The sequence below is a fragment of the Haliotis rubra genome, unplaced genomic scaffold, assembly GCF_003918875.1.
Source record: "Haliotis rubra isolate DU_JTF1 unplaced genomic scaffold, ASM391887v1 Scf362, whole genome shotgun sequence".
In the NCBI taxonomy this organism is placed as follows: domain Eukaryota; kingdom Metazoa; phylum Mollusca; class Gastropoda; order Lepetellida; family Haliotidae; genus Haliotis; species Haliotis rubra.
This window is the reverse complement of record NW_025767038.1, coordinates 382762-409185: the sequence shown is the minus strand read 5'-3', so window position 1 is coordinate 409185 and position 26424 is coordinate 382762. Positions and strand designations below refer to the sequence as shown.

The 26424-nt window shown below is 38.9% G+C and overlaps 2 protein-coding genes across 2 annotated transcripts in view; one reads left to right on the top strand and one right to left on the bottom strand.

The window, feature by feature from the left end:
• Positions 1-23706, bottom strand: part of LOC124285540 (cubilin-like) — a 66350-nt gene extending 42644 nt beyond the window's left edge. The window contains exon 1 of the mRNA XM_046721782.1: positions 23520-23706. The gene's annotated coding sequence lies outside the window, so the exon portion shown is untranslated. The remainder of the gene's footprint in view (positions 1-23519) is intronic.
• Positions 3551-7607, top strand: LOC124285536. The gene is made up of 3 exons (XM_046721777.1): positions 3551-3773; positions 6648-6737; positions 7097-7607. Exons 1-3 carry the CDS (start codon positions 3551-3553, stop codon positions 7210-7212), a joined length of 429 nt encoding a protein of 142 aa, XP_046577733.1. The 3' UTR covers positions 7213-7607.
• Positions 23707-26424: the final 2718 nt, after the last annotated feature.

Genomic DNA, 26424 nt, shown 5'->3' with positions numbered 1-26424 from the left:
CAAGATTTCACACTATGTTGGGACCCACGGGGAGAGTCCATTCGGTCACAAATATTTAATTAATGTCATCCCCTCTCCATGTAAAATGCATTAATCATGGAAAATGCATTGATATGAAATGAGTGTATGTATATATTACATGATTATAACATATTGATATTGCAAGTCAGATTATAACGATCACAGTAGTCCTGTTCTTGAATGCTCACAGACCATTCATAATGTTGTAAGCTGCATATCCCGAACCACCGCATAAAACTTCACCGTACAGCATTACAGATATTGATCTGTATTGATGCAGGTAACACCTTTGCGAACACATGTTCCGAATGTAATCAATAAGCGTGGTTTCCACTTACCGATGCGGTCGTATAATATATCGTCCCGCAGTGTGTAAGTCCTAGAAATACGATCATACATCTACAATGTATGGTGGCAGACAGGGGGCATTGCTTTCTCCCTTTCATTTACGGCAGCGAGAAAGGGGCATGGATTGCTGTAGACCACATGTTTGGTGCTGCGTTTTATTTACCAATACGTCAGACGTACTTTTCGGTTAAAACGTTTTTGAACATTATATTAACTGTTTTCACTTGAAATGACAATTTTCATATAACACGAGACGATAAATTGTTAGTACGGGTGGGGGAGAAAACTTTACTGCCGCATTATCTGAAGGCGATGCCCCTTCTCAGCAAAGGTATTTTATCTTGTGGGCACATTTTCGGAACGGTTGGCCTTCACTAAACTTCACAGGCTTCCTGTTTGTCTATGTACCAAACATGCCTAAAAGGGGTACGGTTTATAATAAAGCAGTAGTCCATTTGTTCTCCCGAACTAGGTCAATTTAGGCAGCGTTTCTTTGTATTCTTTATGTATTTAGTATCATTATATGGCAGATCAGCACCATACATATTTAGGATACCAATCCAGGTATTGTTTAAACAGCTCGAATCGTGCTGGCTAGGACTGTCATTCTGACCGATCGCAGTTCTTCTTTTAAAAGAGTTAAACAAATATGTTTATCATGACATTTTTTAAACCCCATACGGTTGAGGAGGGCATGCATTTATGTATTATTTAATTTACAATTGTGTAAAATGATACGTGATTGGAAAGTACCAAGTACATGTGACGTCTTGTGGCAGCAGAGTACATGAAAGGTTTGTTGCAACCGTAGTTTACTGTTGAGATTAGTACTTGGAAATGTGAATTCTTACGTATTAGAAACAAAATTCTTGGCATGACTGCTACAACCTAACTCACCTACGTAATAATCCACATTCTAACATTCTACATGACTTCAGTTAATACTAGATTGTGATTGGTTAATTAAGGTCATTCAGAGGTATAATAATTTCGTTATATACCTCTGATTTTCCAACGCAGTATGTTTATCTCCTACTTAGATTATGTCGTAATGTACGATGTGTTTGCTGTGTTTCAGATATTTGCCATTACTAATTTAAATGGTAATTCGGGACTTTTCTACAGCGTTAAACAATTCCATAAAGTTTCCGTTGCACACGTGAGTGTGTGCGGTTTCATGCCAACGTCAGCAAATTTAGAGGTACATCCAACAGCCTGTAATTCATCGTGTCTAGACCAAATATGTCGACTGTTGAAGTAGGATCATCGATTACCTGTCAAGTATGATGGTACTAAAACTCGACCATTGTTTTGTATACACCTTATATTGCCTTATGGGCGCACAGCAGTGGTATCAATATGATCGCTTGGTGAAGCTTGGTCACATATTGCAAGGGCTCCCATTTGATCAAATCAGTTGAAGTTAAGCAACGTTCGGCGCGGATAGCTCTTGGATGGGTGACCGTATTTGGCAGCTTGACTCCTGGCAGGTTCTAGGACTTCACCCCTGCCCCACAACGAACTACAAGTGATACATGTGCTCTCACCTTAGGCAAGTGAGTCTGATCAAAATTGCCTCTGTTAACCAGGCAGAAAATGGGTACCCGGTAGAAGAAGTCATGTGACTATTAACCTTCTAGCGCCTCACAGGTAGCTTGGGTTATCCGGGGTAATGATAATCAGATTGTGCGCTTTGAGCATCCTTTGTGAGCTTTGAGCAGGATATGAAGCCTGGAAAGGCGCGTTATAAGTATTATTATTTGATCACTATCAGGGTAGAATATCAACATGCACTTGTCTAAGCGTTATCAAATACCCAACACAAAATCAAGTCGAGGATATATTTTTTTGTCTATGCTTGACGCTGTCAGTTGCAACATTCCCAATACGTGACAGCAACATTTAGATAATGTCTGTCCCGAACAATATCCAGTGAGCTATTTTCAAGGAATGACGGATCCGTGTATGATGATACGCAGTCAACCATTCCACCGAGTCTGCACTCGATCCTTTTACGGCCAACAAACTTTAAGCTTGCAGAAGACCTATTTTAAATTAAATTCCCAATGGGATTCCTACTATCAAACATCAACAAATTGCTTATTTTGGATGCAAAACACAATATTCCAACATGAAGATGAATTTTTATGACGCGTCGAGGCCTGGTGGGTGGATGGGGAAAGTGAAGGAGGCATTGGAAGTTCTTAAAAAGTGCTGCTTGCCTTCTTTTGAGGAAAATTAATATATAATGAAGAATTTCGTCTGATCAATTTAAAAGAATATGAATATAGTTGAAAGAGCCTTTGGAAAGTACGTGGAATGCAAGAAAATTCCGAAGAATAGTGAATGGATATTCATCACTGGTACATAACGATGATAAGTTATATGAATTTATTCGGCTACTCGAGTGGAGACAGAAACAGTAGAAGTGCTCTCCCTTTGATCATTCGAAGTACCGAGGAAAATGTCGATAAGTCTTGCTATACGAATCGAGTACTGGTCATATAGATCTATCATGCCACGGAATCCGTATTTGAAAAATGATAATTGAAACATACATGATTGTTGTTGACATAAAGTACCAACATCACCTTATGGCCTTGTTCCCAACATTCGTAGGGAATACTGTCGGTGCAAGAAAGAGAGAAGTAAGACTATGCAATTAGAGCATCGTCTCTGTGTGTTTAGGGTGATCATTGACCGTTAGATAAGTGTACACATTTTAAATAACAGTCTCAGTTTGTTTCAGCGACTCCAATCATGATGACTGTGACAATAATTTTGACCGATCACAGGCTAACATAAAGAGTAAATATGTTGATCCTGACGTTTTCAAAACGGATATTTATACTGGTTGAATGATTTCGTGGTACATCTATACATTTGAAAAGTTACACATCTAGAAACGTACACTTGCTTCTGGACAACTATGTGTATGTTATGCTTTCTGTCAACATGGGACTACAGCAACACAAACATTTCTTTCCATATCACTGTACACACAATTCCCACACACACTATTCGGCGGGCAAGCTTCTAAATCAGACATGAACAAATAGTTATTATTCTATTATTCCTCGCATGTCTCCTCGACGTAGCACCAATATTCGAAAATACTTTATTACTTAGATCATTTATAGACCCGTCACTCTTCGGTGTGCAATTGTATGATTAGAATACCATGGACAGATCTTTAGAGTCCTATGTAGGTCAGGAGACGCGTATCCTCTTAGTCGATAACAGCACGACGTGCAACAGCTGGACAACCACTATTTCATCATCGTCAACACGCGTCCCCGAGAAAACGAGTCATCGTTCCCCCTGCAAGTCTGTTCACCTAGAAGACAGGCTTACAGGATCGTTGCCATCATATACTGGCCAGAGTCCACACCATGGTCCAGCAGGTTAGTACAACATAGTTTGTTATTCAGTGACCGTCAACAGATGTTAACCCAGCTCCCACGTCAACAAGTCATCCATCCCCAATGATGCTCTATCTGTTTAACCAAACCTTCTACCCTTATGGCGAGTGGGTTCCAAACTATATTGGGAAGTATATTGTATATATGTATAATAAAATGCCCAAATTCCCACTGATTCATGCAACACGTGAGATCGGGTTACAATCGCATACAAAGCAAATGTAATTGATTCATTCAATTTGAATATTATCTAATTGAGTATTATATCATACAGTGTTATCTTGGTACTATATATGAACCAACTGCCCAACGTATACGATAAGTGACTCGTATTTTTCGGTTAAAACTACAAAATTATGTATATTTTCAACCTGTTTTCATTTGAAATGACAAATCGATTATTTTGAGCTTGAATATTGCTAATTGACGTAGTCATCAATATTTCATCCATATTACGGTGGCATGGAAGACTAAGGTTGGACGTAATGATCAGCAAGGGTACTATATCGAGGTTAGGCATGCACACCCCAACGTAATGCTGAAGTTACATTGTACGCCGCTTCAGCAATAGTCCAGACACACAGTGGCAAGGGACTAAACGAACACGATTTCCACTGTGCCACCATATGATGATCGAACCAGAATCAGCTGGTATATCACAGATTTTAATCACTAAGCTCCATTACACATATAGTGTTGTAATGTAAAGGAAAAAGGAAAAATAGGTTCAATTTATCACGCTCCACATTGGGAATGCTACTCACCAGTTTGACTTTCATTGCTTGAGCCAGATGTTTAAAATAATACACAAAGAACTTAATTAAGCACCACCTGTATGTTCGCAATGATAGGTTTTCAACACGCATACAAAATTTCTCGTGGTGACCACGATGGAAAAACAAGCGTTTTTCTGACTCGGATGATCCTTTTGGACGAAAAAAAAGACAAAATGATTGGAATCCATGTTGATTTTGTGATGAAAAAAACACACCCACTGATTTCAATACAAAACTATGTCTGTACAAGTATGGCCCTGGCATGTTTAATGTTGAATATATAATTATTGGTGAATGTGAACATTCAAAATGCCATTTTTGCTTGTCTTACACGAATCAAAGTCAATACCGAGTGTAACCTCCGGTATAACAGCCAGCACCCTCCTCCACATACCCTCTGTCAGCCTCCTGATCCTCTGAAGGGGCAGTCTACGCCATTCCTCGTGTAAAGCACCTTCAATTTGGGCCAGTTTCTGTACAGGAGGTCCCTTTGTTGTACACGGCGACCAATCATGTCCCAGACATGCTCCAAAGGGTTAAGATTGGGGCTCATTCAATCGTGAGATATGTCAGGGGGTGCTTAACAAAGTTTGTTACGTATATATACTCATGGACGAAGCACGTTAACGGTTTCCATGACTACCACAAATCGAATCTGCAACGTCTTACATGTGAACTATTTCTATCACTAAACAGTTTGTTGTTATTCTGGATTCCTAGTTTGAACTGTCAAAACAAACCTGCATGTTGCTATCTATTTACACACACACACACACACACACACACACACACACACACACACACACACACACACACACACACACACACACACACACACACACACACACACACACACACAGTATATATATTTCGTTTACAGGAAAATAAACACTATCCATCAGTCCGAACACAAAACATCGTCAAGTGATCTTGGAAATACGCACCCAAGAATGGGAAAACACACGAGTGTATCTGTTCAATTTTAATCAGATTCATTTATGTATTGGGTGTCATAATTAGGGTCCACGTCTTGAGTGAGCCAGCCCATCCCATGTATGGCTACAGCTTTTCATTTCGAAGGCGATGCATCGATTTTTATACACATTGTACATACGATAACGAACATACAAATGTTAATGATGGCTCCCTACGTTTCACTATCAATAAAACTTAGATGTACAATTGCTGTTGACTGGATATAACAGACTATTAAAATACACTTAACAATGACAATTCTGGTGCGCATTACGCCTAACCTCCTACTTGCTAGTGCAAAGAAATAAATAAAAGATAGACCTAACCTGTTAAAAGGTGCGTGGTCCGTATCGTAATTGTCGTTGTGGGAACATTTAGGTATATATATGTGCGGCTTTTATTAATCTCACTGGTCGTGAAACAGAAAGAAGTAACTTCCAGCGCCTATATATCAGTAAGTAAACATTTACAATATAGCGAACTTCTGTGATCTCGAACTATAACTCGAAACACCAGTTATGATCTTTGCCAACGAGCGATCGACTAGCAACGTTCGATTAGAACTACGCATAAATCAATTTTGTCGATGGTTTAGTTGACTTCGAGTTAACTGCTTTACTCATATGGAGCTTACTTTTATGTTATATCTACAAAAATATCACATTTTTATACTAAATATATTTATGAAGTTATTCTCAACATGCAACATGTGTACCATCTTTCATAAAACGCTGCATCCTTTAAAAGTAATTATTTCTGAATACATCTTGCAAATATATTTAAACTTGACAGATATTCCGTATGTAGAAGTTGACGTTAATAATTATGAAGCTCTCTTTCTTCTGATAATACCTTAAGGAAACTCCACCCGTACTATCATAAACCGACTGACTTTGTATTATATATACTCATGATATGCTCACAACAGTACAATCGACTCTGCTTTGAGCAGAGATTTCTTATGGATTGAAAGGAAATTGTCGCTTCTGTCTTGAAGGATTGACTCCTGTCCACCATGTAATGTGTTTTTAATTTCTTGTTGTCACCGATTGCGTTTTTAATTTTGAAAGCACATGTCACTGGAAACTATTTTGGACAATTTCAGAAAGATTCCACAGAATAACAATGCACGGCCGCTGCCTTTTGCTCATGGTTCTACTCGTGCAGTCAGCATGCTTTTACCAGTTGGTGGCAGGTCGGTATAATTTTCTTAATGTATACAAATACATTGCAGTCGATAATCAAACACTTTGTAAAGCTGTGTTGCGTTTTGAGTTGAAACTCAGCTACTTGACAATATCGGTGTATTTCCAGAAATATGTGTTTGCTACAAGGTGTGACCTTTTGGGATATGTGTAACGGGTCGAGCATGAGTTGTGTGACTCATGCGTACATGATGTTTTGTATGAATACATGGTGAATAGTCGCCACTCAGTGTTGAGGTACTGAACCACTAACACTTGTTTTAGTTTGACCAACGTCAGCCAGTTTCTGAATCACTGTGATGCCAAATGACAGGATGACTTGACCAGAGATGGGTTATATATGTTGCAGGAACTCTACCAAGCCACGACCACGTTGAAGAACATGAGACTACGACTACAGAGCCTGTTACTGATCTCCTCACTACCACCACGGAACACGTTCCTGATCCTGATCTGATTCAATAATTACCGATCTGTTTGAACCAATTGATGTTATTATGACCTATTGACATTTTACAACCACTTTCAAAGGATAGTTCAATACATATGCTGGGATACAGCCATATCACGCGATGATTGATATCGCATTACAGTGAACTCATTTGGCAGAACAAAAGGCGAACTACAAAATAAAGCACTTTCAGATAATAGTTTGAATGTACAGTTAAATGGGCAACCCTGGATGACTATTGTAAAAGTATCACCTTCACATCTTATTTATACAAATGTAACAAAATGTATCTTCTACAATATATAAGAAAGTAAAACTCGCTACCATTTTGACGTTTGTGCATTACATTTGAAACACTAATTATTAATATTTCTAAATGTGATGCAAAATAAATATATGGCTTCAATTATTCTGGCCTAGTGTCCCTTGTTGTGATCTAGTTCGTCAAGGTATCGAATGGTGGATCTCTTGTAATTTGCAAAACATTATTTGAGTCGATTTTTGTTGGGGTCAAGATTAAACACTTAGATCTATAATGTTCTTTTACCGATAAGTAGGGACTCACAATTTGTTCATTAAATATGCCGAGACTCTTTTGCCAACAATGCAAATACTGCATCCCTTCCTCTTTGTCTGTTTTCTTTCTTAAAAATCATAAAACAAATTTACATAGATGGTTATGTCAAATCAGTAATTCAGGTAACAAACAGGGGAAGCACAGTGGGATATTTTCACTCTGCATAGTTGTGAATCCTACCCAACCCAACCACATTCTCTTTGTAGGTTCCACCAAAGAGGTAAACTTCACTACCTCTAACTTTATTTTGTTTGTGAAACGCAATTATACACATCGGATAACGTTTCTGAGACAGGTTCAACTTATACACTCTTGATGCCATTCCTAATCAAATTTCAACTCATTCGGCCCTGATAACACACATAAACCACGTTGAACTAGTTCACTGCAGATAGCAGTTACAGACCTATTTCAAATCATCCATCCTGTCCATAATGCCTAGAACAATACACATGATGTCTCTGGATTATGTGATCCAGACACGAATATTTACAAACCGCCATCATATAGTTTGAACATTGATCGCTGGGGTGAAACAAAAACCAAACACACAACACTAACGGTACATACTATACCATCACCATTATTATAGGATATTTATATAGAGCACATATCCACGTAACTAGTGCATGCTCAAGGCGCTGGTATTTTTTCCCTCGATCATTGGATGTCAATCTCAACAGCACATCGTATTATCACTCTCAACTCCCTGGGGAGTATACAACTCTTGCAGCCACCAGGCGCACCGAGTTATTGTGGCTTTCTCATCCTAACGAGGTACCCATTCACAGCTGGGTGGACTGGGTCACCTAGTGTTTATATGATTATTACCCGATTGTGATGATACTATGTGTTTAAGACGAATAATGAGCGTAAACATTCTTTCTTACTGGCGACACCCAAATTCACTCAAAGGCGAGTCAAGTGTTGAGTAAGTAAGCATCAGCATCTTATGACGTCATGGACCGTACCCGTCTGTGTCGGCCACGCTGTACGTCAGAAAGAGAAGATGCAGCTCTTTCGAGACTTGTACGACACGATCCATTTGCAACAAGCACTGTTCTGAAAAGGGAGTGGTTACCTCATTGCCGCATATTCCCTAGACATGTCTGTATTCGTATTAAAACTGCTGGATATCGTGCCAGAAGACCTATCGGAAGACATATGTTGTCACGTGGCCACAACACAGCACGATTGGCATGATGTCGAACACGTACTCACTTGAATAATGCGTCATGGAGAAGAATTCACTGATTTGATGAGAGTCATTTTCTGTTATTCATGACAGATGGTAGATCATGTGTTTGGCGACGTAAGAACATGGTATATGCCCAGAGGAACATCATGGAACAGGTTCCATTTGGCGGTGGTTCGGACATGATTTTGGGATGCTTGTCATATGACTGCAAGGTGCCACTGGTAACAGTAAGAGGCAACCTTAATGGCCAACGATACCAAACAGGGATCCTGTACAGTGTTGTAGTGCCTCATTTGGACAACCATCCTCTAAACACAAGGGCCAGTGTATATGGATAATAACGCTCGACCACACACTGCGCGTATTGTTGTGGATTGTCTGAGACATGCTGTAGCCATTGTTGTTTGGACTCGAAATTCTCCATTTTTGACCTTTCTTTAAAAAATCATATTATTATGATCTTTACCAAAACTTTCATTTTAACATTTTCTTTTTGTGTCAGTATTTGCTGTGCAAAGAACAGTGAGAACGCATTTGTTTACGCAGGTAATATAGCGAACACATCGAATCAAACATCAGCAATATATTCAAATATGGCTGTTGCGATACTTTTGTCTTTGTGTATAGCTGAAATATTGCTGAGTGAGGTATTAAACAAACAAACAAACAAAACATCTTACATCTGTAATACGAATCTGGGAACCCGTGAAGGTCAGGGTTAGAACATTGACCTTCAGTAACCCATGCTTGTCGTAAGAGGCGACTAACGAGATCGGGTGTTCAGACTCGCTGACTTGGTTGCCACATGTCAGCGATTCCCAACTGCGCAGATCGATGTTCATGCTGTTGATCACTGGATTGTCTGGTCCAGACTCGATTACTTACACACCGCCGCCATATATCTGGAATATTGCTGAGTGCGGCGTAAAACTAAACTCAATTACTCACTCACTCACGAATCTGGGCCGTGTACTATGACGGCAATAATGCAACCTTAGGATACAATAATATACATGCGTAGTCGTTATACAATATACATAATGAAACAAGAGATGGTTAAGACAACATACATGTCTCTGCATGGTTCTGTAACAAGATGCAACAACACCCGATTTATAAATGTCGGTTCAATTTATCACCTTAAACAGGCGGAAGACTATTCATTAGTTTCACACACATTGTATGAACCAGAAATATTACATGGACGAAACTTGTTAACGGGTTTTCATGACTACCACAGATCGGATCTACTATCAATGTCTTTCAAGTGAGATGTAGCTATCACCAAGTATTCAGGTCTTATTCTCTATTCCTATTTGAGCTCTGAAAACGCTTAAGAAGCTTACATGCCGTTTATATATATACTAGTATTCGTTTACATAAAAATAAAGACAATCCATCAATGCAAACAAAGACATTTGCCATTCGCTAAGTGATCTTCGAAATGCGTACCCAAGGATGGGTACACATACGTGTCTTACGTGTCAGTTCAGCTTTAATTAGATTCATTTATGTCTTGGGTGTAATAATAAGGAAGCACTTGAGTGAGGCAGGTTATCGCATGTAAAGCTAGTTTCCGTTCGGATATATCGATGTTTATACAGCGTTGTACATATAAATGGCATTCATACCTTCCTTCATTGTACTTTCAATAGTACTATCAATGTCAACTTAAATGCAGAATTGCTGTTGAATGAATATATCCGACAATTAAAATACCTTTAACAATGACAATTCCCGTGCACATTACGTCTGACATGCTACTTGCTGTGCCAATAAATAAATAAAAGATAGACCTATTTTTTTTATAAAAAGTGCGTGGTCTGTATCGTAATTGTCGTTGATGGTACATTTGGGTATATATATGGCTTATATTAACGTCACTTGCAGTGAAACAGGAAGAAATGACTTTCAGCTTTTTACATCGGTAAGTAAACGTTTAAAATAGCGAAATTTGGTTAAATCGAACTATAATTCGAAACATGTAGTCATGATTTTTGCCAACAAGTGATTGACTTACTGCGTTCGGTTTGAACTGCGCATAAATCCATTCTTTCGATGGTTCAGTTGACTTCGAGTTTCCTCATATGGAACATAATTTCGTGTTATATCTATAGAAATAGCACTTTTTATATAACAATTATTTTTTTATGAAGTTATTCCTTACATTGAACATATGTATATCGTTTATGAAACGCAGCATCTTTTAAAAGTAATTATTTCTGGACACATCTGGCAAATTTATTTACCCTGGACAGCTATTCCGTATTCTGCACGATCGCGAAGGTGATGTAGTTAATATGAATCTCTCTTCCTTCTGATAATACGTAAAGGAAACTCCATCTGTACTGTCATACGGCTCGTCACGATATGGCTTAGATGTTGCCGATGTGACTCACTCACTCACTGTCATACGGAAACATAACCGACTGACTTGTTATTTGTTTTAGAAAGATTGCCTTCTGTCAACCATGTAATGTATTTTTAATTTGTTGTCACCGATTATGTTTTTAATATACCATGTTGAATGCACATGATACCGGAAACTGTTTGGTACACTTTCAGGAAGAAATCACAGAATAACAATGCACGGTCGTGTCCTTTTGCTTGCGGTTCTGCGCGTGCAGTCAGCATGCTTTTACCATGTGCGGGCAGGTCGGTATATTTTGTTTAATTCTTACAAAACATTGCAGTCGATAATCAAACAATGATTGAGTATAAATAGAGTTACTCGTGCCTCTACGGTGTTTTGAATGAGTACAGGGTGATTTTGCATTAGTCTCTCAGTGTTGAGGTTCTGACCCGCTAACCCGGGACGTGGTTTAGTTTGACCAACGTCAGCCACTTTCTGAATCACTGTGATGCTCTCGGACAGGACCACCTCTGTGGTGTAGTGGTTAGAGCGTCCGCCCAGAGAGCGGAAGGTCGCGGGTTCGATCCCCGACCGCGTCATACCAAAAGACGTTAAAATATGGTACTTGTTGGTCCCTGCCTGGCGCTCGGCATTAATGGGTACAACAAGGACTGGTCGGCTCGGAGTCAGTATAATGTGTCTGAGTGGGGTATTCATGCTTCACTGCGGCATGGTATCCCAGCGGGCTAGCACTATAAAACCAGCTTCAGTCTGGGCTAGTACAAGCAGCCGCACATACACATGCATGCACGTCATCCTATGAGCGAAATATTCTCAAGCACGACGTTAAACCCATTTAAATCACCTCACCTATCGGACGGGATAACATGATCAGAGATGTGCCATATATTTTGCAGGAACTCTTCAGAGCCACGACGACGTAGTAGAACATGAGACGACAGAGCCTGTTATTGATCCCGCCGTTACTACCACCACGGAATTCACTCCTTATTGCTTTGATTGGTTGCAAGACATATGACCTGTTGCAACCAACTGATGTTATCATCATCCATCGCGTAGCTGAATTCCATTGACATTTGCGACCACTTTCAAATGATAGTTCACGAGTTATCCTGGAACACAGTCACATCATGTGAGCTCATGTAAAGGATGGAAGAACAAAACAAAACGAACTAAAGTAATTTTGAAATAATACTTTGACTAAAGAGTTAAATGGGCAACCATGGATGGCTATTGTAAACCCTTCACATCTTGTACATACATGTGTAACAAAATGTTTCTTCTACAATATATGAGAAAGTAATTTAACAAGACAACCATTTTCACGCTTGTGGAATACATTTGTAACACTAACGAATAATATTGTAAATGTGAGGCAAAATAAATATATGGCTTCCTTTATTCTGGCCTAGTTTCTCTTATGTGACCTGGTTCGTCAAGGTAACGAGAACTAGATCTCTTGGAATTTGCAAACAATATTTGCAGTCGATTCTTGCTAGCTACTCTAAAGTTTGGTTTCGATCATGTCAATACGTTTCAAAAACTTTGATTATTAATGTTCTTTCACCGGTAATTAGGGACTCAAAATTTGCTTATCAAATACGACGAGACGCTTTAACCCACAATGCAAATGCTGTGTCACTTTCCTTTTCTCTATCTTTCTATAAAAATTGAATCATAAAACAAAGGTGAATGGGTGTATATGTCAAATTAGTGTCAAATAACACACAAGGGAAGCACACACCACACGAAGGAATTTTTTTCTATTCAAAGCGGCATAACGATAATATTTAATTTGACCATCTAAAACCAAAACGGCCTGATATAGGCAATATCCCTGCTCACGATTCCTCAGAATTTTGCACCTGCATGTTACAAACCACTTTTCCTCCCTGACATGTTCATTTAAGTTGACACTTCCCAACGTACACGTGCGTTTTTGCGATTTGCATTCGTTCCATGTACACAAACCAGCATTATAATGGCGTCATTATAACAACCAAACACTACTTTTGAAAACTATTTGAAATTTCATTTATCAATATCATCTATGCGTTTCTGTTTGGGTAGAGTATATGTTATTATTCCACGTAATACCACCACGCAATGTCCTTGGTACAATATATGATTCACTGTGTGCAACAGACATTGTAACAGGTGTTTGCTGCGAAAACACGGCCAAAGTCTGACCCACCACAGGTGTCTGAGACAGACACATTAAACCGCGAAAAACGAGAATATATGGTACACACAAACAGCAAGATCGTCTCATATTCTACAAGTAAAATAGGTCACTTTGTTCTCTACTTCTGTGGTCGTCACAAAATATTCGATTTTTACTGCTTACATGGCGTTTAAATGTACCACCAAATACCTGTGTCAAAGATTAGCCATAAACCTTAATGCTATATCATGGAAGGACCTTCTCTATATTAACAGGAAATATTAGAAACAAGCGGAATTGACACCATGCGTATTCTCAAAAACTCCAAGGATTTTGCCTCTGAAGCCTTGGTGTGTTCCAGACACAATACCTCTGTGAACAATAAACAGCGAACGGTTTAGGAAACCAGCAAGAGTGAGAGTAGCTATAACACCACAACGATCACGTCTTTGCTGGCCGAACCGGTCACAGGGATGCCTTTCCCAAACACATTGACGGCATTCCTTAAAACATCTTACACCAATATCATTTTTGATGTAATTGGCTGATAACATTGGAACAAACATTGTCTTTGTTTTACTCGTTCTAAATGGGTGGCGTAATGGATTGCCCTTCGCACAGTGTGTATATGTTTAGCTGATACTACGAGGGAAGATTGTACTGTCATGATCAGTTATTGCGTTCTGCATGTGCAAACACGAAGAGAATATCTCATTTAAACATGATACCCTTCAGATCAAAATTAAACTTTATGTTATTCCAGTCACTGGAAATCCATTGCATCACATTACATTATGTATAAACTAGATCGTGATTGTCTCCAGCCATTATGAATTGTCAATGGTTGTGTTTATAAGAACAAATCACTTTCATAATCTGTAAATATGTGTAACTGTGTAAAATAGGTCGTTGGGATTTTTGTAAATGTCAAATGGAACAGACGCTTGGTACGATTGAACTAAGCACGTTATGACACAAACGACAGATCCTCAACATCCCAAATCTCAACATTTGGCGAACATAAACAATTGTTTTATGAAAATTATCGACTATAGTTATTAGTGTCATTTCTCAGTTCCCCGTTCCTTTCGAGCTCCATTAAGACGCACGGACTTTTAATAATAATAACAGAGCAATTGTATAGCGCCTTTCCAGGCTAAATGTCCTGTTCAAGACGCAAAGCTGAAACAACCTACAGCTATATCAAATTATACTTCTTTCAGAGTTTTGAGGGAATATAGTGACAGAGTAATGAAATCAAGCATAATTTATTGAACGAAATGTAGATCGTTGTGTACAAGTCTTTAAGTGACCAATCTCATATTCTAATTTATTGCTTTAAATGTTCAAATTGCAAAACACAAACAAATTTAGACATAAAAGGTACCTGATAATTTGAGAATTACAATAATGTGCCTTAAGAAACTTAGTCTAAAACGTTCTCAGACCCGATAATTTACAAAGAGTCGAGAATTCGAATATATTTGGGGCAAAAAAATACGTTTATGTCATCTGACAAGGATTAAATACTTACTAAGTAGACATCTTTCAAGGTGATTAAGTCCCCGATTCCAATAATAAAGGCAAAGATGGCATTATGTTACTAAACTAGCAGTGGTAATGATAAAGTTAGTGAGTGAGTTTACTTTTACGCCGCTTTTAACAATATTCCAGCAACATCACGTCGGGGGACACCATAAATGGGCTTCACACATTGTACCCATGTGGTGAATCGAACCCGGGTCTTCAGGGTGACGAGCGAACGCATTAACCACTAGGCTACCCCACCGCCCCGATAATGGTAAAGATAAGGTCATGATATGGTTTGATGTCATGATACTGTTACGTTTTAACTTTCATTTTCAGAACATTACTTTTCTTGGTTGGTTTCCTTTGGGTACTGAATACTTTCTGTGACCAAGTGCCTATAGTAAACATTTCACAGTCAATAAAAATAATCATTGTGGATAAAATCAGTTTGTATGATGAGTGAAGCAAGATTCAACCATGATACCAGACTACAAGCGACACGACCTTGCATCTACGGCAAAACATTAAAGAGGAAACACTTAAGCGGCAAAAAGTAGCGTTCAATGTTTTTTGTTGCTAAACACAACCCCATACCATTTTCTCTGGGTCCAGCGCAGGTGCAGTTGTGCCCAGCGTAGACGTTCATTACGGTATGTGTGTCGATAATATTTATTGACTGCAACACTTAAGGAGTCTGTTGCCGTCGGTTTACAAGATCTCATATCATATTAACATATTTCACTCCATGTATCTATGTGTACCTTATTAACCTCAATGACTATCAATTCCTCTTTTACTCTAACAGACTTTGATCAATCCAAAGGACGACTGCATGATACGGTCAGACAATAACACGTGTATCATTGAATGTCATTACTCTTGAATTCATGTACATGGGTAAAGGGTACACAGTCTACCTGAGTGAATAATAATGTGCAGTAAATGTGTGCATCACAGAATGGAAAGCTTCCTGAAACGTATTTGTGACTATAAGAACATATAATGACATTTAAAGAGTGAGTGGATTGTATTGTAACGCCTTTTTAGACTTCAGTGTATGTCACCTTCATGGGTGAAGCCGTAAAATGAATGATATTATTTTTTTTAAATTAATTTTATTAATCTTTCCGATAATGGCTGGGAAAATAGAATGTATAACATGAATTATATAGCTAAAAATTAGTAAGATAGCCCTTTGCTAGCATTGCATTAATGGTCGTTTCTCTATCAAAATAAAATCGTACAGGTAAACTGCTCTGCATTGTTTGGAAACGCCCGACAGCTGGTTTTGTTGCACTTGGACGATGTACTGCTGAAAATAAGTGCTACTGGTTAATAAATGTCAGCATTGTCGGATAAAGTGGGATCGGTCTCACATCAGGCATGGAAGTTGCACAGTGGTAAGTGGACAATAGCGCAATGGTCTGCTGCACAGGTAATTGATATTTGAATTTATTGGTGATAATATTAAAGATTATTCTTCAACCTCCACCCACATAACTTAAAAGTTGTATAAAATATTAAACATACACATTTTAAGGGACCCGACAAACAAATGAAGCTGAAAAAAAATGCAGTATATAATCAAACTGGAGTGCAGCTGCATCTGGTCAGTTCCCTGTACAGTCCACCATAGCAGTATCAGCATTGACGGTATCAGGACCCTCTTGTATATGATCACGCCGAAGACCCGGGTTCGAATCCCCACATGGGTACAATGTGTGACGCCCATTTATGGTGTCCCCCGCCGTGATGTTGCTAGAATATTGCTAAAAGCGGCGTAAAACCAGACTCAGTCAGTCAGTCTGTCTTGTATATGATAACGTCAGGCGATTTAAGGGTACGCTAGAGCAGTGTGCAAAATAGTTTCCAAATTTTGCTTGCCAGTCGGGCTAGCTATGCCTGAAAATTACTAGCCCACACAATAATTCACCAGCCCGAAATTTGAATGTAGACACGGGTTTCGTCATTAAGCTATTAATATGGCGAACATTGTTATCAGCCATAGTTTTGCATGATTTAAAAGTGTATTATAACTTCACAAGTCGGAAAGAGGAATTCATTTGCAAAATGACCCCATGAAAATTCATTGGCCAGCCGGGCCAGTGATTGTGGAGATTTACTGGCCCGACTGGATTTTTACGAGCCACGGGCCAGCGGATTTTAACTGGTGTTTGCGAAGAAATAAGTGTAAACATCCTTACATTTTCCTACACACATCACAAATTCACGTAAAGGCAAGTTCACTTTCGTAAACACTTTTGAAAGCTTCCCAAAGATAACACTGAATGTTCGATTCCTGATAAACAGCTTTCGTGGAGAAGGAAAGGCGACAGAGCACGTTATATTTATTGTATCTCGCGGGTTATGGGTGAGTGAGTGTGGTTTTACGCCGCTTTTAGCAATATGCCAACAGGGGACAGCAGAAAATGGGCTTCACACATTGTTTCCACGTGAAGAATCGAACCCGGGCATCGACGTGACGAGCGAACGCTTTAACCACTAGGCTACCATACCGCCCCTCGCGGGTAATGAAACGTAGACACTATAGACTGGACATGCTGGAATGTTGCTATCAAATGACAGTTGCATATTGTAACATAAAAGCCATCCAAATTTCCAGTATTGTGGATTATCTTGAACCAATTTGATGCAGAGTTATTACCATGAACCAGAAGCGATTTTAGAGGCATCTTTCATTTCTCTTTCAGTAAATATTAGTTGAACGGATTTACATATTTGATCATTTTTTTTACGGATATCCGATGTATACATGCATACATACATACATACACTGACATTGGCATCGTACATAATTTAGACAGACTTGTCTCTTCTATTATTTTCTTATATTACCTCATCTTACACACTTCGCATTTGCTTGTACGATAATTGATTGATTTAAACATATTTATCTCCAATGAAGGGAAGCGGATTGGTAAACAAGCATAATCCTATATGAATACCGCTCCAGGATACAATGTAAGGAACAGTTAACATGTCATGATAAATGTACAATGTGAATGAAATATAAATAATGCAAAAACGAGAAATAACGCCAATCATTGTCAAAAAGTAGTTGTCATGTAAACAAATTATTTTGGATCCAATTGATTGTTAATGATTGTAACTGCATGTATATTGTACATCACTTAAGACAATTCCTTTAATTATGATGCGTGTCTGTATATTTGTATAACATCACAATATTTTTCTTTGTAATTATCATTTACATATTTACCTTTGTCCATCTTGTAACTTTGGTTTTTATAATTTTGAGTTTCTGAGTTAAATAAAGAACGTGAATAAACAGAATAATATACTAGAAAATAGGAAAGGGGAGCAGTGTTATCGCATGGCAAGGACATGAATTGCATCAGATGTTGTGTGTGTCGTGTGCGGATTGGTATAGTAGTGTGGGAATCCAAGCAGTCAGTACAAGCTCGATCCAAACAGTGCACTGTGCACCAACCACGGAAACAACACGTGGACATCTCGCTTGAGTTCCTGATACTGCTGACTCACTAGAACTTTAGCAACAATGGCCACTTTGAACACTCATTTACGCCATCTTAATGTATCAATTTGAGCACAATATGTTCCACAATCGATACTAACGAACATAAAAACACATGCAACAATTCCGTTTACATCCGTCATGATAATGAACCACAATTTGAATTCACTTCATTTCAGAAATCCAATATTACAAATTCTCTACAAAGCGTTTAAATCGATGTTGACTATTTAACATTTTCGTGCGTATATGCATCCATATGGAACTATAGTTTAATCTACATGTGTGTGAATAGGTGATGTTGGGCAGGTCCTAGTTTCTGCAGAAACAATTTTCAGTTTGCAGGTTCTTCAGAAAATAGCATCGATTTAATTGAAAACCGGTGGAGACCGAGGGTGGGTAGAGAGCGAGGGTCGGTGGAGACCCAGGGTGGGAAGAGAGCGAGGGTCGGTGTTTTGGAAACGAGGGTCGGTGGGGATCAAGGGTCGGCCAAGTCAAAACATTGATTACGCAACAGTGTCGTTTCCTGTTGACTGGGTCCCGTCCTATTGCGCAAATTAGTATAATAACCAATCCAGAAGGTTGAGACCAATTCATTTGACTGGATACATAATTAATAATCAGTATTATTTGATACATCTAAGCACTTGTATATTGCAACATTACGCTCCTTCTAATCCTTGCAAACACGTCGTGAAGCGTGCTCTATCGTACAGCGAGCTGTTTCAACGGAAACCTGGAAATCGTGGAAATCTCAAAACGAGGCTCTCCCGCTAGAAAAGTTTGGCGGTCTGGTACGGACTTGATCTTATATCAAACACACTGTGCGTTACAGAACTGCACTACATAAGCACACAAAACACATAACAGATGTAACCAATAAGCCAGATGCATTGTGATTCATTTTACGACCTCATCAAACAGGGGCAGTCTGTGACGTCTTAGTTAAGGTCATGCTGCCTACACCTCGCCATAAAATATAGAAATACGATGTTATTAATGTTTAAAATTAAAATACATTGTAACTATCATTTTCTGATGAAAGAAACAATTGGAATTCAGTGTAACCATAGATGTTTGTGATGTCTATTTTCACTTTCACACGAGAAAATTCGGATCGGCAGAAAAGTAGGTCATTGTCTGAATAGGTTAATGAGACTCATGTTTCGGTTTGGGGAGCAAGATTGGATAGGGATCGAGGGTCGATGGACCTAAAAATTGGTAGGGAGCAAGGGTCGGTGGGGAGCGAGCTCGAGGTCGGATAGGGATCGAGGGTCGGTTGAGAATGAGAGTCGTTGGCAAGCGAGGGTGAGTAGGGAGCGAGATCTGCTTGAGAGGTTGGGTAGGGATCGAGGGACTGTTGAGAGCAAGGTTGGGTAGGGATCGAGGAAACGGTGGTGAGCAAGGTTGGGTAGGGAGTGAGGGTCGGTTGAGAGCAAGGTTGGGTTGGGAGCGAGGGTCGGTGGGGAATGAGCATCGTTGGCGAGCGAGGGTGGTTATGGAGCGAGATTCGTTTGAGAGCGAGGGTTGTTAGGGAACGATTGTCGGTGGGAATCGAGAGGCGGTGGAGATCGAGGGTCGGCGGGGAGATCATGGTATGTTTTTCCCAGGAATGTCAACGTATAATATATATACTATTTTAGTTTTTGGCCTAATCAATGCTCCTGTATGTCTGTCAATGTACATGTCAGTAAGTGAATGTTGCTGAAGGTATTTCAGTAACAGTCCTTCTATATCCTGACTGTTCGGATCAGATACGCCAGTGACTGAAACCACATCACACACCATGCCATCCACCGACAGATGGTCATCCAATCCCCTTTAGCCGGCACTGATTACAATCATATGACACTTGGGACCATTTTGTCCCAGGAATCCCCATGTGGTGAAAACACACACACACAGACACACACACACGCACTCACGCATACGCATATACACACGCACATGCACATGTACACACACACACACACACACACACACACACACACATATGTGCACATGCACACATATGTACCTGCACTTTAGTGTGACTCATATACTTCTACTGGCCATAAGGTTCTCTTTGGCACATGCTTGTACACAACTGATAATGCTACACATGTTTAACACAGCGTTTGAGTACTCGTGTCAATACTACAGAATAGAAACTGTTCATAGAATACGTTGATTGCTAATCAATATTCAATAACATATGAATAGTGGAAACCTTCGAGCTCAGTATAGTCAATGGGCTTGATATTTTAGAAAAAAAAAATCAATTTACTTATTGCGCCATATGCATTACCTGTAACGCGAGATTGGAGATGTTCTGTCAACGCGTCGTTAATGCACAAACCCGATTATTACAGTACTGAAATTTCCACCGTAGCTACATATGCTTTACATAAATGTACGACATTAATATAAATTTAAGGTATCTTTAAGCATAAGATACTAGCATATGTTAACGTATATACACATATAAACATATAGACATGTGTGTGCATCTTTATTAGGGCTATACATGGGCATATAAAAGATATGAAACATATTGATAAAAATAATTTTCAGTCATTTGACATAAATATCCGCTGTTCGATTCCCACTACATTATCTGCATGTGTCCGTGAATCTCTATCAAATAGTAAAGATACCTGGTGATATTCTTGAGTAAGTAAGTGTACCCCACATTACTAGAGGCAGCTCACACAAACACGTGCACAGCCAAGGCATTTATTCACCGGCACAAAAACGTGCAACATGCAACGCAAATAAAAATCAGACAACGTCTTGGTCACTGAAAGTTCCTTCATAATGGCTTCGTTGTTGTTTGTAACGATGTCAGAATTACGACAAGTAAGATCCGGTTAGAATTGATCTTCAGTAACCCATGTTGTCGTAAAATGCGACTAACGGGATCGGGTGGTCAGGCTCGCTGACTTGGTTGACATATGTCATCATATCCTAATTGCGTAGATCGATGCTCATGCTGTTGTTCACTGGATTGTCTGCTCCAGACTCGATTATTTACAGACCGCCGCCATATAGCTAGAATATTGCTGAGTGCGGCGTAAAACTAAACACACTCACTCACTCGTGTGAAGAAAAATAATACCTTCCGCACTTTCGCAATGTTCACTAATTACCTCATGAGTTGACGATCTACTGACAGTAACATGAAAACCTATTTGTTCACAGCAGAATCCACTTAGATACTTTCACTCCTGCTTCGAATACTCATGACATATTAGTATAGGATATTTATATAGCGCACATGCTCACGGTGCTGGAGTGTTCCTCTTTCTGGAATTTTAAAACTAGAGTATTCAACTCATGCAGCCTGTTAGACCCAACGAGTTATCTCACGGACTCATCCACCCAAGGTACCCATTTACAGCTGCGTGAACTGGGACACATAGTCACAATATTGGAAGCTATCTTTTCAATATTTTATGTTTGAAGACGTTTTATGGCAACGAATACATAATGTTCAACAAGACATTTTCACACAATATTTGAATTTTAGCAACAGGAAACAAATGTAACAAAGGATGGATATTTGCATCATTGAATTCTATATTTTTCCAATGTTATATATTTTTAACACATTTCATACATGATCAAAACGAAGTTTTCTTTGCGACGGAAGACATTGTATGTTATTTCAATGAGATTAATTTAACACACCAACTGACAATTTACCTGATAATACATGTAATTTACATCCGTGTTTTGAATCATGTACGAAACGAGGCAGCAGCTTGTGGCTGGTTTATTAAAGTAAGTAAATATACATTAGACCGACACAGTGGCTGAAAGAACTAGCCCCGAGTGTAGCTAATTCTCATTTATCGTGGATATCATGTTTCGTATGTGGAGGTTATTTCACAGTTGCCAATTCTTGCTGCGCAGTTGTAGTTCCCTAACCATTTGCTAACACGTGTTTTAACATTAGTGGTGGACTGAGTGACATTCAACAGACTTTAGAATTTGGCGTGTGCATGTACGAATCCCAGATTGTCTCCTAGTTTTGATGTTTTGTTTGTCAACATCAGTTGTCATCAGATGCTAAGCATTTCTGACCTGTGTCACTCTTGGCATCACCTCAGATATTATTCCTATTAACTGTTCCAATCTGCATTTGACACATTCACATATCTACGCAACAGGAATTCCACTGGTTTCAGTAGTTCACTGTCACGCTTGATAAGCACTTAATGTTCTCGGTGTAATTTCAACTGAGAATTTCAAAGCGATACACAAGTGCTGATAGGTATCATTGACATCTTATCGAGTGAGTGGGTGAGTTTAATTTTACGCCGCACTCAGCAATATCCCAGCTATATATGGCGGCGGATTGACATCTTATCCTTCAGAATCAATATTCTTTTAGGCACAAACATAACGGATTACAAAGATGGAATGGGCATATGGTTACAAAATATATTTTTACAGTAGTCATCAATAAACGAAAGTATGTTTACAACCTGTTGCAAGGATGAGTGATGGTTAGATAGATATTTAATATCAGTTCTTTTAAATTAATGTTCATTACAACAACAAAAAACTCGGTATTTTTTGGGGCCCTCTTTTCACATCTAGTTGGTTTTGCATAAAGATTCAGAGAGACAAATAACCCACCACAAGGCTGTATGGCAAAAGGGTTGATTTCAACTTTCCAATAGTCGAGCAATATTTCAACAGCACCAACTTTTGGGGTGCAATCGAGCGTGCTCTTTTTATCAAGATTTCAAAGAACGTCATGCCACCCTTGTTCGATCAAGGATACATCATTCAAGGCCTCAGTAAATCTGTCAATAAGTGTTATGGCAGGCATGAGAAGTAAATGTCCAAATTTGATGCATCAGTCATAAACATAAAGTCCCATGCAATTCCCTATTTTGACTTGCAGGTGAACAATTGACGAGAACTGGCATATGTTTATGACGGGTGCCACCAGTGGGGTTGGAAACGCTCACCTCTTCGGGAAGACCTGGTGTCATCACTATTTCAAGTTATATGAGAGACATGTGGAGGAAAAGTCCAAATTTGATGCATCAGTGTCCAATGCAGTTCATCGTAGCGCATGGTGATAGTCACTGGATTATCTGGTTCAGACTCGATTTGTTTACAAACAACATCGTACGGCTGTAATACTGCGGAAACAAATTTATACTCATGATATAGTCACAATTTTGCAATCGACTCTGCTTTAAGTAGAGATTTCTTAGGGATGTGGGAGGGTTTTGTCGCTTCTATTTAAATGCTCTCTGCACATAACACGACCTTCGAACAGCAATATTTTAATAAAGTGCTCATTTTATTTTAAAATATTGTAAAATTTCAATATGCACTTGCTGATTATATATAGCACTTTGTCAGACTATAATGGGCACAAATTGAAATGTTCACGTGACCTGTATCCAGGTATACCTGAGTACTGTAAACACGATTCAAGCAGGGTGTGAATTTGAAACGGAACTAACCCTACTCACTTAATACCTGGCCTTGTATGTTGTAGTATCTGACATATTGCTCTTTGCTCTTTGATGAAACAATTTTTAGGACGTTTTAAGTGAGAACAACTACAATTTTTTCCATGTAGGGCTGACAGACCTTGGATGACAGGAACAAAACAGGTTTATTCCAATTCCGTTTTCAACCTTTCATTGTGTTCATTCTACTAATGGCAGCATCAAACACTCAACCGACAGTGGAAGACAGTTAGAAGGTGTCTTTTTCCTTTTAGGTTATTGTTGGTAAAGCTTTGGTACTATCCATAATCATCTTAAAGTTTTAATCCCAATTGTTGGGAGGTTGCTCACGAAACTTTGGTCCATAAAAGACGCACTTGTCTTGGTATAACTTACGAAGAGTGTTATTGTCAATGATACAGATGTCACCTTTCATTACATGGCATACAGTTTGGTAACAGGTATGTGAGTCTTCGCAGCCACAAGTAGTGGAATTTACATCATGAACTACCAAGTCCACGGTCTCCAACACGTTCCTATTATTGGACATGACCTTTTAACCCATGGCTCCCAAATTGACCTGTGGCTCTAATTCATAAACTACACGTTGCCAAGCAATTGTCAGTTTTGACCAATGAAAACAATTATATTTGAAAAGGGAGAAACTGGGGAACGTCGGAATACGTGCTGACATGTGACCAACAACAAATTATACTATTTGTTTTCAAAGGCCTGTGTAAATAATAGAATATTTAACATCAAAATCTTTAAAATCGGTACTTTGTGTACTTTGTGTAAACAACATATCATTAATTTTCAAATATATGTTAGTCGAAGGTCCAAATTCTAAATTCCATTCACATGAAAACCTCGTATGTAATTGAGCAGACCTTGTGATCACATCTCGCTGATATCCTGCCTCTACATTGTGTATTCCAGATGAACAAGTAGTTTAGGTTACCCAGTTGACTCGTTCACTTGTAACAAGAACCGATGGACAGGTCTCTTTACCTTTTCATAAAGCTCAAGCAGTTTTGACCATTTCTAATAGGAGATTGTTTAAGGAAGAAAATATGCCATTTTCAAAATAAACATATTATGTTTTCGTAAAGAAACGCTTAGACTAGCAGTAAGATTTAAACACACCAAAAATATTCTGATTAATATGGAATGTATAGTTTGGCATGTTACGAATGTAAAAATTATTACATTCAGGCATGCGTACATATCCTGTAAAATATGTTTTAGTATAGAAATATTATCAATATTCAGAAACTTATCTTTTTCCATAGGTTATCCAATCCAGGTACATTTCTTAAAGCAGATTAAAGTTTGACTCATTCATACAGATCTTCGGTGCCTAAAACAACAGATATCTTTTACAAAATATTCCTCTTTCCAAAAAATAGTACATTCCCTGGTGTCAACAATGTCATCAAGTATGATCACAGATGTTGCCACGTTCGTGCAAAAAAATCACGACTAATATTAACATGTTGACATTGTTACGACACAAAGTACACGTGTAAACACGTATGATTCGTCAGAGGTCACCTCCATTAAGACCACCTTATTCAAATTTACACATGTCAAAGAAACAGGTATATATACGTGTGGAATATTGAAACATTACACTTCCAAGAGTTGATAAACTGCGACAGTTTTCTCTATCGTAAGTATAACTTAGCTTGTTTCATTATTTAGATTCTTCTGATGTTTGTTTGTGTTTCATTCAAAACCGCTTTGCTATGAGGACGTGAGTGAGTGGGTGAGTGACCTCAGACTCTACGTGCAAGAGGTGGTGTGCCAGAATTACTCTTGGACATCAGATTGTCACCAGATATTGCTATCTTGGAAGAAAACGCTCAAAGGTACTTTGTTAAATGCATTGTAACGGTACTGATCATGCGTCGTTTGCAACGTTTACATGACAAAGACATGGTTCGCACATATGAGAACGTTGTTACTCAAACGTTGAAAGTTCCTCAGACTATTATCAGCAGTTTGTCAAATACAGCTGATGAGCAACCGCTCTTTGGCATAAATCTTCACCCGGGCAGAGGACGATGACATTACGAAATCGGTTTTGTTGCAAACTACCACTCAGATATGAGATCTGTTACTTGCGGAAGATACTCTGAGTACTCGTCCTCCATGTGTCATCCTATGGCGTCATCGTTGGGATAATCGGTGTTGGGGTTATGTCATGTTTCCTGACGGATCGAAGTTCATTCTCGACTTCTATGACCAAGGGCCCGAGAAAAGCGTTTCGATAAGTCCTAATGAACGTTTCACGGACGTTGTTGTCATATAACAAAACCGGTTTGATGGTGGGTTTGTAGTCTCATGGTGAGGGTCACACTGAATGTGTGACCTGCCACTTTGTCTATGGATCTTAGGCGCAGTCCTG

Coding starts and splice junctions, on each gene's coding strand:
- LOC124285536 (XM_046721777.1), top strand. CDS start 3,551: ATGGACAGATCTTTAGAGTCCTATGTAGGTCAGGAGACGCGTATCCTC. Junction 3,774..6,647: donor TCCACACCATGGTCCAGCAG/GTTAGTACAACA, acceptor GGACAATTTCAG/AAAGATTCCACAGAATAACA. Junction 6,738..7,096: donor CTTTTACCAGTTGGTGGCAG/GTCGGTATAATT, acceptor TATATGTTGCAG/GAACTCTACCAAGCCACGAC.